This window comes from Apium graveolens, unplaced genomic scaffold (genome assembly GCF_009905375.1).
Source record: "Apium graveolens cultivar Ventura unplaced genomic scaffold, ASM990537v1 ctg3117, whole genome shotgun sequence".
Classification (NCBI taxonomy): Eukaryota; Viridiplantae; Streptophyta; class Magnoliopsida; order Apiales; family Apiaceae; genus Apium; species Apium graveolens.
In genome coordinates this window covers 31,905-48,105 of record NW_027417945.1, presented here as the reverse complement: position 1 = coordinate 48,105, position 16,201 = coordinate 31,905, and the positions used below count along the sequence as shown (strand labels likewise).

The window sequence follows — 16,201 nt, the reverse complement described above, 5'->3', positions numbered from 1 at the left end:
TCAAGTATAAATAGACATCTTAACATTGGTTTAGTGACACACCCAAACCTAAACAATATAACTTCTGCCAAAAAATTCAAACCTTAAAGAATGGAGTCTGGAAATCTCACAATAGGTATTATTTTTCGTCTCAGGATATAAACATTATTAGTATATATGTATGAATAGACTATATTGTTGCTTTGTTTAATCAATTTTTTTCTTAATTTTTTTTATATCTAGGAACTGGTGGTGCAATAGATGTTGATGAGTCGCAACTCCCACTCCCTAATGAAGGTCAAGTTGATGTGCAAGCCCAAGAAACTATTGAAGGTGCTGAAGGCGATAAAACTTCTGATAGTGATAAGAAAGTAAGGAAGAGGAAGAAGAAAATATCGAAGGTCTGGTTGGAGTTCACTGAGGTGGATCTGAAAAATGGTGACAAAAAACTTTCTTGCAATCACTGTGGTGTCAAGCTTGTTGTGCAACCTAGCGGGTCAACAACTCATCTCAACAGGCATATGACTACCTGCACAACTCGTTTGGCTAAAGTTTTTGGAAAATCTCAACAGGTACTCTCTTATCCTGTTGATGAAACTGATGGAAAAATGAATTCTTTGAGTTCATTTAAGTTTGAAAAAGAGAAGGTTAGGCAAATATTTTCAAAGATGGTTATTGTGCATGAGTACCCATTTAGGATGGTTGAACATCAATTTTTTAGAATGCTATTGAAAAGTTTGAGCCCTCTGTTTGAACCTCTTTCTAGGGTAACCGTGAGATCTGATTGCATGAAATTGTACGTCACTGAGAAAAAAAATTAAAGGCCTATTTGACAAATATTCATAAAATTAGCCTTACCTCTGATTTGTGGACATCAAATCAAACTATAGGATATATGTCCCTCACTGCTCATTTTCTTGATTCTGATTGGAAGTTACAAAAAAAGAGTTTTGAACTTTTGCCATATGCCCCCACCTCATAGTGGTCTCATGATCAGTGACACCATTTTTGCTTGCTTGAATGATTGGGGTATTGAGAATAAGATTACAACAATTACATTGGACAATGCGTCATCTAATGATACTGCTAATAGGCACTTGAAAGATGCTTTTACACTTAAAGGAAACTTGTATATTGGTGGCAAAAATTTTCATGTGAGGTGTTGTGCACATGTGCTTAATTTAATGGTACAAGATGGTCTTTCGGTGATTGGTAGCTTTATTTCTAATGTGAGGGACAGTGTGAAATATTTAAAGAGTTCTTCGGGTCGACTTCACAAGTTTTATGACATTGCTAAACACTTGCAATTAAACACTTCAAAGAAATTAATGTTAGATGTCTCAACCCGATGGAATAGTACGTATGTGATGTTAAAAGCTGCTATAGCTTATAAAGATGTATTTCCAAGGTATAAGGAAAGAGATCCTTATTACCAATGTCTTCCTTCTTATGAGGACTGGGAGAAAGCTACCAAGGTTATGCAATTTCTAGAGGTTTTTGATGAGGCTACAACTGTTTTTTCGGGGTATGAGTACCCTACTTCAAATGTGTTTCTTCCTGAAATTTGGAAAATAAAAGAATTGTTGTTGTTAACTTCTGTTAATGATTCACGTTATATGAGAGAAATGACTCTGAAAATGAAAGATAAGTTCGAAAAGTATTGGGGAGAGTGCAATCTGATAATGTCAATTGCTTATGTACTTGATCTGAGGTATAAGTTGCAGTTGGCTATATTTTGTTTTCCCAAAATTTACTTAACTGAGTATGAGGCTAATAGAAATGTTGAGATGGTGAAGAGATGTTTATATGAGTTGTATGAGCATTATGTGAAAAATCTTGTTGGTCAAAAGTTTGGTGGCAGTAATGGTTCCAATAATGAGGCATCAAGTAGCAAAGTTGTGAGCAGTGGTACAAATGTTACCAAAAGCAGGGCTGAGTTTGATGATTGGGCTCAAGGATTTGACCAAATATCACCCCAAAAATCTGAGTTGGATGTCTATCTTGAAGAAGGAAGGTATATATGCAAGCCCGGGGAAACATTTGATGCTTTACAGTGGTGGAAATCAAATGCCATAAAATGGAGAGTATTGTCTCAACTGGCAAAAGACATCTTGTCTATTCCTGTTAGTACTGTGGCATCTGAGTACACTTTCAGTGCAGGTGGTCGAGTACTGGATCAATATAGAAGTTCTCTAAAACCTGATACTGTACAAGCCTTAATTTGTACATCTGATTGGTTAAGAGCAGAGTATAAATTATCAAGTACTTTTAATTCTTGTGGTGCTTTGGTAAGCCCCTATTGATTAATCAATTTATAAGTTTTATAAGTACACTACATCTTATTAATTTATTGGTTGCAGGAATATGATGAGGAAGGAGATCCAGCTGATGCATTGGAATAACTCTATGCTCTTTATGTCATGGTTAGTATTTTATTATAGGTACTCATAAGTTTTTATTTTTCCTCTAATCTTTTACTAACTAAGATATGTGTATTTTTTTAGGACCAAGAACAATAAGACAAGAAGCTTCAGCTTGCTACAATTTGGGCTAGCTATATTTAAATAATGTTTCTTTTACAGAGAAGAACTCTTATTGGATTAGCTATATTTAAATAATATTTCTTTTACATAGAAGAACTCTTGTTTCTGTTAAGTTGGTTTTGAGGCTAGTTGTTTGGATACTTTGGGTTTATTATGAATTTAATATTGGTCCATGGATATTATATTTTGATTTATAAATTTAGTATGTATGGTGATTTATTTAAATTATATTGCACTATATTTTTTTGTTCTATTTTAGTGCTTCAAGATTGCATATTCTAGCAATGGACGTCTTTTACTATTCTTCCGGCTTGTTAACAAATTTGGAAAAAGATAAGTATTTTATATTTATTTGATTTTATCTTTAATTTCTATTAAAATTCTAAATTGCTAAGTGTTAATGTTTGAGTGGCTTATTTAATGTAGAATGATGATCATTGTACAGGAAGACATGGAGTCTATCTATCTCACTAGTCTAGTCTGCAAATACATGTGTTTTCGAGCTATGTTATGCAAGATAAATAAACTAAAGCGTGTCACTATTTATAAATTCCATTATTTTATTTTTGGAACATGCAGATGTTGAGATGGAGAGCGTGATGGAAGTTCATATTACATATTCTGATAACAACAAGTTTTCACCTCATCCTTGGCGTGCTGTAACTTTTCATATTTATAATGATGATTTGTGATCTTTTACTTGAATTTATAGTTTGTAAGAATATTAAATATTTTATGTAAATAATGGATGTTCAATTATTTTGTAATTATTTAAAGATCAAATTTAGTATAGGTTAAGTTCTATATTTTTTTAATTGTGTTATATTCGGGTTCGATTTGAAAATTCGAGTATATCGTATATTTGACGAGCAAAATCGAGTTAAAAGCGAGTTTATGAACTCGAACAAGAACTGAGCATGAGCTCTAAAATTTTATAAAATTTGAACATGAGCCGAACTTGACCACTATTAATAATAATCTGAATTGAATATAACCGCATCATAGTTCGAAGGTATTCGACTCATTTTCACCCCTACGGACAAGCTCAACTATCCAAATGAATCCAAAATCATGAATCTCTCTAGGCTATGATGCGTTCTCACCTTATGGAATGCACACATTTTATCTTCCATTGTAATTCAACACTTCCATAATCCATATCATGTATTCCACCCGATGAGAGCTCGTCATATGCGTACCCCCCTCATGCATTGCGGCCTAAAATCTAATCATTCATCTTTTGCTCCAATTTTATTTCAATTGATCCGTTCTTGACCCGAAATGATCCATTGTCAAATATTGGCTATAACAAAGTTCACTATTTCATTGTAATCCCGAATTCCATATATGTTCTGCAAGTAATATACAACGTAAAATATTGTAAAATATATTATTTTAGGGATCATTATCTGCAAATATCATTATTTTAATGATAATCTTGTCGTTAAAAATGATAATCTTACAAATCTCATATATTTTACAAGTGAAATATGTAAAATATATTGTTTTTATCGAACACACTTATTTTTCAGAACATTAATGTTCACATTACAAAATATAATCTATTTTGAAATATTTGACTTATAAAATATATGGGACTTGCAAGACATCTGTTAAAATATTTGTAAAATATGCTTAACAAGATAATATGTTTTGCAATATTTTATTTATAGGACATATATGGATTTCCGAACTCCAATATCCAATAAAATGATGGACTCCACATAACTTAATTCTATAAATTTAATTTATACATTCAGATTTCTCTGTTTGTATTAAAAAATAATGTAATACTCTTTTTTGAGTTCATGATAGGGTGAAAACCCAATATAACCATTTTTTATCAAATATTGTCCAAACTAACTACGAACGGAAGCAGTGCCTAAAATAAAACACAACCATTCGTATATGGAAAATATCGCATATGGAAAATGTGTATATCACACACGCATCAACCTGGTCTGCACACGCATCAACCTGGTGCAAGTATTGTCATGTGTATATTTCTCTCTCGACTACACGCATCCATTGCTTGCGCAGGATCCATAACGACTAAGCGTATACGTATTCAAGTGGTGTGAAGGTTTTGTACACACATAATACGAATGCGAATGTGGCTATGCGTACATCACTTACTTGAAGCCCCGCAACCTCAAAAAACATTATCTTCATGATATTCAGAGGGCATTTGAATCAACAAGAAACATTGTAATCAAATCACATATGTCACGTCTAATCAAACATTGGATTTAAGGCTATATAAGTAGCACTGATATTGTCACAATATATATGTGGTGCATCTGTTGTGCAAGGCATACCTCAACATAACAAGACTAAGTCACATTGACAATCCTAAGATTAAGTTGACTTGTAATTATTATATAATCAGTAATTATATTCTTTAAGTCTGTAATATTGTTAAATAGGACTAGACTATAATATTATTCTATGAACAACCATCAAGTTAAGGAATAAAACTTTGGAAGAAGTTTAAGCCTGGTCATGCCTAAAAAATGTAATAGCTTGGAGAAGAATAATATTATAGATTGAAAATGTTTTAAGTCAAATATCAAGAAATCACGGATCAAGGAATATCGATAAGTCATATCGAGAAGTCGGTTTGTCTATAGAGAAGTCACTTTACTTACAGACAAGTCATCTCATTTATAGAGAAGTCATTTTTTTATATAAAACTCAAATTGCATAAGTCAAAATGTATATAGAGATCTCAGAGATATCGACAAGTCATTTTTGCATATAGAAAACTCTGAGATATCGACAAGTCAAAATGAAGATACGAAGATTGAAGATATCGACAAGTCAAAATGAAGATACGAAGATTGAAGATATCGACAAGTCAATTTCTCATTAGATATCTCATAAATATCGACAAGTCAAAATACATATAGAGATCTCAGAAATATCGAGAAGTCATTTCTACATGCATAGATTTGGAGACCTCGATAATTTAAGTTCACTTATAGAGAACTCGGAGACCTCGACAAGTCAAAGACCCTTATAGAGAACTCAGAGATCTCAATAAGCCATTATTCTTATCGAGATGTCAGTATAGAATAAACTGGAGATCTCGATATGAACCTCAAGTACGGAATGTAGACAAGTTAAAGATTCAAGATTATCAATCAACAAATGATCTAATCACTTAGATTGAAAAGTCTACAAAAGCAACTTGAAGAGTGCAGGATGAAGGGCCAAGATTAACTGACAAAGGATATTCACAGACTTGCAAGATTGTGAAAAGATTTACTAAGCCAGAAATATAAAGATTTAGAGATAGCTTAGAAAAGGGTTTAGTACATTTTATTGCATGCTGTGTAAACCAGTGTTTACTAATCTATAAATTAAACACCGGTCCTTTGTTTTTAGAAGTAACAAACAAATCTAAATTTTCTTGTACTATCTCAAAAAAGAAGATGAGTTCGTATAGTCTTAAGAACCCATGAATTGTAGCAAGAGATAACTTGATTTTAATACAAAATTATGTGAGTTTTGAAATACTGTGTTTGTTGTGCATGTTATGTTAATTCTGCTAACATAGTACCTTTACAATTAAACTGCTTTGTTCACCACCTATCTAAATAAATTTTTTAAAAGGCTAAAAATCAAGAAAACACATTTACCCCCTCTGTGTTGTACTCAATATCTAACAGGGTTCTTTAAAACAAGTAACTTATAATTAAAGTGTCGTATACGTTATATGAACATCGTAACTTATAAGTTATTTATGTGTTTGGATAACTTTCCGTATAAATTACTAATAAGCTGATAATGTGTTTGGTAAATCATAAATTATAAGTTATATATTTTTTTATTTTTTAGAATATATTGATATTGAAAATAATAATAGTTATTATTATTTTTATCGTAGGTAACCCGCATCCGCTAAATTTCGGGTGCGCACTGAGTAAACCCTATGGGTGCACGCAATATCCTGCACGTGAATCAAGGTAAAGCACATTTAAGCAATAGACTCGGGCTCACGAGACATAATTATAAATTATCCTTCGATTCGAACCTATGATCAAAAGGATAGTTATCCCCTCTTTAACCAACTGAGCCAACCCTGCGGGTAGAAAATAATTAAATTTTCTTTTTTCTTTTCTTGAAATTATATATATATATATATAAATATAATATATAAGAAATTGGAAATTATCAATTTTATTATATTTTCAAATCTTTTGAAAATACTTGAAAAAAATCAAATCTCTTATATAATGGAAGTAGAGATAATTATTTAATAATATAATTTTAAATCAAAAATATAAATATAAATTTATTTAAAATATAATAATTTGAAAAAAATAGCAGTTAAACACACATTACGATTTGCAAGCTCAAGTACGTCTCCTCAACATTCAAATTTGTAACAATAAATTGGGCAATAACCATTTTGTGAATGGTTTCCCAAACAAGCATCACTAGTATAATTGCTCTTATAAGTCAAAAGTTTTCAAAAATTATTGATCCCAAACCGTCCCTAAATTACATATAATCTGTTATCATATTAAAATAATATATTTTATTTATAAAACTTAAAATAATAATAACATACTATTTTAAAATATAGCCCATAATTATAGTAAATTCAACATAGTAAATAATTTTAAAGATTCGGTAAACTTTTAAATAGTCTCTATTTTAAATTATTCTGAAGATGCTCTAATCTATATTATATTATACTAATAACCGAAATGAGGTATAATTTGTTATGCATTTTTTTGGTTGGTTTGGTTATATCCATTTATGACCATCAGATCTTTTTAATCACGTCATCATGATCGTTAGATTCAAATATTGATAGAATATACAATATCCAAACTCTCAGGTTGAGAGGTCGAACCCCTGTAATAACAAATATTTATATTATTATTTATTATTTATACAGTACTAAAACTCACATGTTCGAATCCCACCATCATCAAATATTTATATTATTATTTATACTGTATTGAAGATTCAGTTTTGAATGCAGTCAACAACAAATATTTATATTTATTAATTATTAATATACTAATAAGGTAATGATATTTTTTTATTATAATTTTAAATAATATATAAATATTAATGAAGAAGGTGATAAAGCTAGTAAAATAATAAAAGTTCGGAAATTTCAGAATATCGGAAAAGTATATACTGTTCCTGTGTAATACTATTTCAATCGAATTAGGGTTCCTTTTACATTTATAATTCATTATTATTTATTAATATTTATATTAATTCAATCATAATTCCAATTGTCGTTTGATGATCATACAATACAGGCTTTTGAATTGTATGTACATGTCCAGGTGCGTGTATCTCGTGATGTTTTTTTTTTATTACAATTCGTTAGCTGTGCATATACACATGTCATGTATGTATACTTGCTGTCATATGTCAGCTGTGTTGGATGTATTTACAAACTTACATAACAACTTTTTAATGATTGTTAAATGTTGATGATCTGTCCTTTTATTTTATGCCTGTTGTAATTTTGTATTGTTAATGTGTTTTGTTTATGTTGGGTTAGGTCAAAGGTTGTTGCTGTCTTTTGAGTTAAAGAGTGGCGTGTTTTGTCTTAATTTGGAATTGAGCTGGAGTTTTCGAGATGGTGGTGTTGAATTGTAATGGCAGTAGTTTGATTGATTGTTTCTTTTTCGTGTCTGAGTGGCATCCTTTGGAGGTGTAAAGTTGATTGCAGGGTGAAGCTCGTAATTCCTTCGTAGTTAAGTGGGTATGATTTTGATTTCTCGTTTGCTCTTAAATTGGTTTTATGGCCAAATATTGTGAAATTTTAATACTAGTTGAATTGTATTGCATTTTTTAGTTTTGTGATGTAATTTTTAAAAGTGTTTTTCATGGATGGAATTTGTGGAAAGTTGGTAATTGTTGTAAAGTTTTGTAATTTTGCCCATTGTAGCTACTTTTCTTTGTTTTGTGATATAATTTGATAACTGTAGAGGAACAAGGTTAATTTCTCTGTTTCCTTTTTTTAGGTTTGGGAATCAAGCCTTTAGAATTGTAGTTTATATGTTTATATTTCAAGAGCCGAGGTTTTATGTGGGATCAGGGGTATACTTCCAAATGGGTTGTTGCAATTGCTTTGGGTTCTCATTTAGAAGAAAGTCTAAGACAGTACTGAGGCCCAGTAATTGCTACCACGATCAAGCTTCACAGCAGTTGCTGTTGGATGAAGATGTAGAAGAGGAGGTTGAGGAAGACGAAGGTGATTATACTCCCAATGGCGATGTAACAGATATCGGGAATGATGATGATTTTTACAGTATGGTAAAACGAGCTGAAGAGATTTTACATTACAGAATTCATAAGGGATTACATTGCAGGGAGTTTCCTGTCAAGGACACTTACAGCTTGATCCGTTCAGAGGTAAAATGTCTAACTTGAAATAAATTATGTACATGTATTCGGATTATGATAGGCTGTTTTTAAAATAAGAGGCTACTTTGTTTTCCATAAATTTATAGATAGCTTGCATTTTACATGTTGTCTTATATTCAATATCCTCTTGCGGGGAGTTGTATTACTATTGGCCATAAATTTGAAAATAATAACCGAGATTATACATCAAACTTATGAGAGTCGCATAGCTATCAAGCTGACATCTTTAAAAATAGATAGTTAAAAGTTTCATGTTGCAGAACTAAGTATTGTATATACTTTGCCTGCTATATGCTTCTTTAAATATAAGTAGTTAAAAGTTTCATGTTGCAGAACTAAGTATTGTATATACTCTCCCTGCTATATGTTGGGTCATACATCTTAATTCCGGACCCCACATCTTCCATGTTGCTATTCAGTAATTCTATGTTTGATTTGTCAACAATGTTAAGAATATCCACAGGGACATATTTTAAGCCGTATTTTTTAATGCGGAATGATGAATTAATATTAATTCGTACTTATTTTATGTTATTAGATAAGAATAAATTCGATCATTTGAATTATATATTAGATGAATGAATTATTATGAATATTCTCAATTATAGGAGTAGAATAATAAAAGGATTTGTTTCCTTTGTTATAACGATATTACTTGGTGGTTACGTTTTAGGAATTTACTCCTATAGTGAAGAAATAGTCCAAAATTATTCTACACTAGGATCAAATTTTTTGCTAAACACTTGGTTAAGTCTTTTTTTTGTAAAGGTTATGTACAGGTAGTATTCAACATTAAAATCATATTAACTCTTTCATAATCAAATTTAGAATCGCCAAATATGATTTTACAGTAGAATCAATGTTTTTGCTGAAGTGTTCAATGTTAAATTTTTTGTGAAGGTTATGTATGGTCTGTGTCACTGCCAGACTTGGTGACATTTGGTCTTGGTTTTTACTTGGCTCCATGGTGCCCCAAAACCATGAAGCATTCAAGCCCAAGGGCTTTACACTAAACCACTTGACTGCTGTAAAACTGCAGCTAGAGTCTCTGTTTTTTGTTAGTTTGAGCTTGTGATTTAATTTGGATCATCTCCTTGAGCTTGTAATGTGTAATATTCTAAAACCAAATCACCAGAGTCGAATAATTGGTGTCCTCTCATCCTGCAAAGTATGGATAAACAAAGCTTTTGCAGCCTTTCATTAGGTTCTTCTCTGCTCTTCACATCATTTTTTAGCTTAAAACTTAAAGGCTGAAGCTATTTCTGTGCGAGTGCGACTCATTGTACATATTAGGCATTAACATGTGTTTTGCATTGTTTCTCCTACGAGATAGTTTTAAGGTTTGCAATGCCAGATAGTAATGACATACCTCTTCCAATATAAGATCAATACCTCTACTGGATGCCCATATATGATTTTAAAGCAGTAATGATGACTATCATTTCTTTACATTTTCTGATTAATCGGTAGGATGATGATGGGAACAAGATGGTTAATGAGTATGTATATGTACGCAAGATTGCTGCTGGTGGCTATGGCAAAGTGGTAAGCTCATTGCTGAGATGTTTTCATCTCCGTGTAAAAGAGAATATTTCACAATTGTCGTATATGTAACAGGTTCTGTATCGCAACAGCATCGATGGGAAGCACTATGCAATTAAGGTAGCTCTCTTCACCAAAGAGAGTGTTCATTTTTTTTAGAATATGGTATTCTATTTTCAAATATATATATATAAATATTTGTAATTTGATTACCATTTTTTGATCTAAAGCTTGCTTATATTGCACATGTTGTTTTTCCTTCTATTTCTTGCTATCCAAATGTGTAAATCATTTATTTTTCTACTTTTCATCTCTCTTGAGCTTGGTTTTGACTGTCTATTAAAGTTTGAATTTTGTGTTTGTTTTATCTTGGTTATGTATTGAAGATTGATTAACTAAATTAAGGACATAGCAGTTTTAAGTCGGAAACTATTTGCATGGTTAGAAACATTCATAAAAAAGTGTTTGAGACTTGATTTATAAATTGTAGCAGCTACTGTTTCTGTCTAACTACTCGGAACATTATTGCACACTGGAAAGGAAATCTTAATAGCTTAAGGGAATTTGTTTGGTAATAAATACATGTTTTTAGTTTTTGCTTTACAATTGTAGGCTTTTCACAAGTCTCATTTGCTGAAGCTGCGAGTAGCACCATCAGAGACGGCAATGACAGATGTTCTTCGCGAGGTATAACCGTAGCTATATATCTCATTATTTGTCATCTCGGTGTATTGCAACCTACCTCACTTGCTCCCTGGCACGTTTGCATCATATTATTTTATTGGGGATATTTGTCTAAATGCATATGTTTTCTTTACTCAAAGCTATATTGACCATTTTGTTGACTTGAGTTGCCTCGTTGTATGTTTATTTTTACTACTTGCTCTGTTTCCAAACATTTCCTTGTGATGTAACTTATTAACTCTTGCTTATTTGTGGTCAGATTACTTGTATATACTTGGTATCCGGTTAATATTTTTTTTGATTTAAATTTTATTTTATGTCTGAGAATTAAAATTTCTTCTCAGGTTCTAATCATGAAAATAGTAGAGCATCCAAATATTGCAAATCTTGTGGAGGTAATTGATGATCCAACGACAGATCACTTCTACATGGGTACTCTCTCTCTCTCTCTCTCTCACACACACACACACACCCCTCTCCCCAACTGCACACACACACACAAACACATCATCCTGAGTGAAGTCTTCTCTTTTGTTTTTTGTTCAGTTCTCGAATACATTGATGGCAAATGGGACTGGGAGGGTACTAGTCCACCAGGTAGTTGTGGAGAAATTGCTGCCCGGAAGTATTTCCGTGATGTAGTTTCTGGCTTGATGTATCTTCATGCTCATGTATGACGGGGTAGTTTAACTGTATCTTTTATTTTTTCTGTTTGATTACCAGCAGATTAAGTATCCTATATTTTAACACAGAATGACATTTTTACTTAACCAGTTTGCTTAGTGGCACATACACATCTTTTCTTTTGCATAATTTTTACGAAGATTTATCACTTTCTAGACATGTAGTAATTTGAGATATAAAATCAACTAATTACAATAGTTAACAGTAAATTTTATGTACCGGGATACTATGAAGTTTAGTTTAAAAATTATCTTCTTTTTTCTACAATAGTTTTAAAGTATTAGATTCTAGCACCATACGGATATGTACTGTACTATTTGTCATCAATTCCAAGGGTTGTAGTTTAATCAGCATAACTATGGTTAGACGTGTATCAACTATATGGGCATTTTATACCTCGAAATCTCTACATCTCTATATGCGTATCGTATATAATTTCAAATTACCTTTACTTGCAAAGGTACATGGTTTAAGTTCTATTTTTTACATTCGATATTCCATTTAACAAAAGTATAAATCCAGAAATGCCTTCAAGACTACCTTTTATATTCTGCCCGCGGCTTCTTTAAGGAAATATACTTTTATCAGTTGTCAAGGTTGGGGCTGTGCAAGGCCTGTTGTTCTGCCTGTGTCTCTCCTCGAATATATCCAAAAAATAGACGACAAAAATACCCCTTTTAAATATAAACCTTGAGATAACGCCACCAAAAATTAAATTAAATTTTGTTATATGATAATTCTGGTATGCATGTTGATTTTTGAAAAGTGACCCGTTAACTGCTGATCTTGTTCCCACCATGCCTGGTCGGTTTCTGAAGATTCATACTGCCACTATTTTGATCTATCATAATGCCTCATTTAGCATTAAATAAATATGGTTTTTCTCTTTGAACTACAGAGTATTGTGCACGGGGATATTAAACCTGAGAATCTATTGATTACTAGCTCTGGTACCGTAAAGATTATTGATTTCGGTGTCAGCCAGGTTTTTGAGGTACCGAGCTATATTCTGTTTTTCGCTATAATTTTCTAAGCATAATCACCAAGTATGTTATCTACTTCAGGTAGGCATGATTTGTTTGAAGGTGCAAAATGTTAGTATTACCAGTTAATAACATTATACTAAGTTATGTTTCTCTTAGAATGGTTGATTACTTAAAAAGCATAGGCATACTTTTTCTACTTTTTTTCGAATAACTAGTAAGTGTAGAATACATTATTGACTGGATTTCTAAATTAATTGAGTTTGTGATGAGTTCAACAACTTTTTTTAGAGAATTGGAGTTTTAATATATGCACACCTTCAAAACAAAATAGGTATTGTTTCTGGAAAAAACTTCTCTACCCTGGGAATTAAACAGGGGATCTACAAAGTTTCATTGCAGTCGTATGCTAAACTTTGAATCTTTTGAACTGCATATTACTTTGGTATTACGTTATGTTTTGTTGAGTGTCATTCTATACCTTGCGAACCGGGAAACTTCAGCATCATGTTTTGAGATGAAAAAAGCAGGAATGCATAAAGAGAGTAGAATAAAAAGAGGGGCTCTCCTTTTGGTATTAGAATATATTATAAATGTAGCAAAATTTTCAGTTTTATTGTATTTCCAGTTGTTGAAATGTTATATTTGCTAGAATAGCTAAACTGAACTAATAGGCCTCGTTACCCTCTTCTAATAATGCTTGTTTATATGCAGGGTGATAATGATGTGCTTCGTCGCTCACCTGGGACTCCTGTTTTTACTGCTCCAGAGTGTTGCTTAGGTTGGAAAGTACTCCTTGCGTGAAAATAAAAAGTGATCAAATAGTAAAAATGAAGATGTATAGGAGCTTCATAATTATTACAAAATAATGTTGTCTTCTTCCTTTTTAATATTCCAGGTTTAACCTATCATGGGAAAGCTGCTGACACTTGGGCAGCTGGAGCAACCTTGTACTGTATGGTTTTGGGTAATTATCCATTTCTTGGAGATAATCTGCATGATACATATGACAAAGTGAGTGTCGATATATCCGTAACGTGTTTGCGACTATTATGAAAAAATTACATTATTACTGCACTCAGATTTTGTGGCCTAGTCAAATCAAATCTAAGGCATCTTTTTTATTTCTATCCAGATTGTTTCCAATGAACTGTTCCTCCCGGACAATATGAACCCTTTGCTCAAAAATTTGATAGAGGGGCTTCTTTGCAAAGGTCCGTCTTTCCATTGTGATTCTCATTTTGTGTTACCTTGATCATCAAGGCTTGATTTGTTGTGCATTAATTTTTCCACAACTAGTAGTTTCACTAATTCTCTCTTACATGAGATTGTTTTATAATTTTATTTCTTTTCACTTGATAATTAATTTTGCAGATCCAGAACAGCGGATTTCACTAGCAAATGTTGCAGAGCATCCTTGGGTTGTTGCAGAAGAGGGACCCATCCCTCCGTACCTATGTTGGTGTGAACGAAATAGGATACAAAGGGAAATGATGCCATGAGAGCAGAACCCAAGTTCTCGCTTGAGCAATACAAAGTTTATGACAGATATACACCAACTTGTTAGATCCTCCTTGTATAGAAGCCGTCACGTGCTCTTTCCCTGGTTAATTTCAACCACTAGGAAATACGTGTGTTAAAGCTTGAGGTTTCAGCATTGTTAGATAGCGACTATTGATATTCAGTTACACATGTAGGTTGTAAGTTGTGACATACCAAGTTTTTAAGGCATCTTTAAGAGGATCCTGGCAATATTTTTTCGCTCCTAAATCCTAATTCCAGTTAATTTGTATCGTGTACATAGCTACAATGATAGTTCGAGTGTACTTTAAATATACTGTATTGTGCTTTATTGTAATTGACCATGTCAGGCGGGTGTAATACGTTTATGTGAAATGCACTTGTGTTCATAGTTATTTTTTATTACATCCATGTGTAAAAAGAAACTGGAAAATGTAATTAAATTTATTTTAGGATAACTCTATAAAATGTAGTTCTGTAATAACAAGCAAGACACGAGTTAATGTTCCGTTGTATTAGCTGCCACTGCCACTGTCTTGGAGAAAACATCTGTCAACTGGGTCTCCTCAACAATCAGGTATTCTTTATTACACCTTTTACTGCCTATTATTCTATATACTGTATATTTATATTTATTTATCTCTTTTCTTGAATATCAGCCTCATCAATTCACTTAGTTTGAAGTTATTGTTTGCATCAATTACTTGCTTACATAATTTTGGTTATCTAAATTAGTGATGCCCACATGATGAAATTGTATATTTATTGAAGTTCTGATGAATATGTAAGGGATTATCAGGAAGTTTTTGAGTTTGGAATGTTATGTGTTTGATGAAACCCCCTGAGAATTATTTTTTTGTAAGTTGATATGTGGAGTTGGTTGGTTCAAGGTATTTAGATGGAGTTAATGGGAATAGGATGTTGGTGAAAATTTGCTGAAATTGTACCAAATTTTAGAGAATAGCGTCTCAATTTACATCAGTTCAGAGTTACAGCCTTTTTCGCCTGTTAGATGCATCGCGTGAAGAACGGAATGTATAGATGTTGTCAAGCTAGTGTTAGGAATTAGATAGTTTTTTTTTATGTTTTTTTATATAATATAATGCCTTATATTTTGTATTTAAAAGTACAATGATGTTAATATGCTGTTTGATAATTTTATAGTAGACGTCAGAATCTTATATTGGTTTGATGCAAAGTCACAATTTGCTGGTAAAATGGGTGTTAGTCTTGGTTAGTTATATATTAGTAATTTGTCTATTAATGTATAATTGAATTTTGCCTAGTTTCTAAATTGATTTATATATTTAATGCATTGTCTAGCTATGTTTAAATTTAAGATCGGAAGTCAAAAATTTTGGTTGGATTCATATGGTGGTTAGACGGTTTGCTTTTTCACTGGATCGAAAGAAAATATAAAAGTTCCATTAAAGTTAATGGTAAATAGATGTTCTTTTTTGAATGGGTGCAAAATCAAGTAAGAAAAGTTAAACCAAATTATTGACTATTCTAATGTATACATGTACTGCATGTGTTATAGGTTGGCCAAGGTTTGCATTTCTGAAAGCGTGGTGAGTTGATTGAGGATTGAGGGAGGGGGATTAGTGAAGGAACAAGATGGTTTGGAAATGTGGAGCAATGGCAGGAACACTTGGCCCGAATTTGGTGCGTCCCGCTACCGAAGAACTTTCAAAACAAGCAATGATAGCCCTTAGAGCGGGCAAGTTCCTACTGATACTCTCTATGGATTTGCTCGTGATGCTTGGTATGCATATTATTTGTACATATGCTATCTCTAAAAAAAAATTCATAACATTTATTTGTCTCATGTTTGATATAACTGTGTGGCATGTTGCAGCTCTT

General features: G+C 32.2%; 2 protein-coding genes across 3 annotated transcripts; both read left to right on the top strand.

The window, feature by feature from the left end:
- Nucleotides 1-944: 944 nt before the first annotated feature.
- Nucleotides 945-2,381, top strand: LOC141700952 (zinc finger BED domain-containing protein RICESLEEPER 2-like). The gene is made up of 2 exons (XM_074504612.1): nt 945-2,267; nt 2,340-2,381. Exons 1-2 carry the CDS (start codon nt 945-947, stop codon nt 2,379-2,381), a joined length of 1,365 nt encoding a protein of 454 aa, XP_074360713.1.
- A 5,290-nt stretch (nt 2,382-7,671) lies between these two features.
- LOC141700954 (serine/threonine-protein kinase GRIK2-like) lies at nt 7,672-14,484 on the top strand. Of its 2 annotated transcripts, none has more exons than XM_074504615.1 (13): nt 7,672-7,834; nt 8,056-8,259; nt 8,522-8,912; nt 10,395-10,469; nt 10,542-10,586; nt 11,079-11,153; nt 11,495-11,582; nt 11,697-11,821; nt 12,733-12,828; nt 13,532-13,598; nt 13,716-13,831; nt 13,953-14,031; nt 14,192-14,484. In XM_074504615.1, the coding sequence occupies exons 3-13, from the start codon at nt 8,556-8,558 to the stop codon at nt 14,317-14,319; spliced, it is 1,251 nt and encodes a 416-aa protein (XP_074360716.1). In that variant the 5' UTR covers nt 7,672-7,834; nt 8,056-8,259; nt 8,522-8,555; the 3' UTR covers nt 14,320-14,484. The 2 variants fall into 2 exon arrangements, with proteins under 2 accessions (XP_074360716.1, XP_074360717.1); XM_074504616.1 differs by lacking the exon at nt 7,672-7,834 and adding an exon at nt 7,883-7,899.
- Nucleotides 14,485-16,201: the final 1,717 nt, after the last annotated feature.

Bases quoted from the DNA above. Each gene is read 5' to 3' on its own strand.
- LOC141700954 (XM_074504615.1), top strand. From the start codon at position 8,556: ATGTTTATATTTCAAGAGCCGAGGTTTTATGTGGGATCAGGGGTATAC. The intron at 10,470-10,541 runs GTAAGCTCATTG...TATATGTAACAG, and splicing joins CTGGTGGCTATGGCAAAGTG to GTTCTGTATCGCAACAGCAT. The intron at 13,599-13,715 runs GTTGGAAAGTAC...TTAATATTCCAG, and splicing joins TGCTCCAGAGTGTTGCTTAG to GTTTAACCTATCATGGGAAA.
- LOC141700952 (XM_074504612.1), top strand. From the start codon at position 945: ATGCCCCCACCTCATAGTGGTCTCATGATCAGTGACACCATTTTTGCT. The intron at 2,268-2,339 runs GTAAGCCCCTAT...TATTGGTTGCAG, and splicing joins TTAATTCTTGTGGTGCTTTG to GAATATGATGAGGAAGGAGA.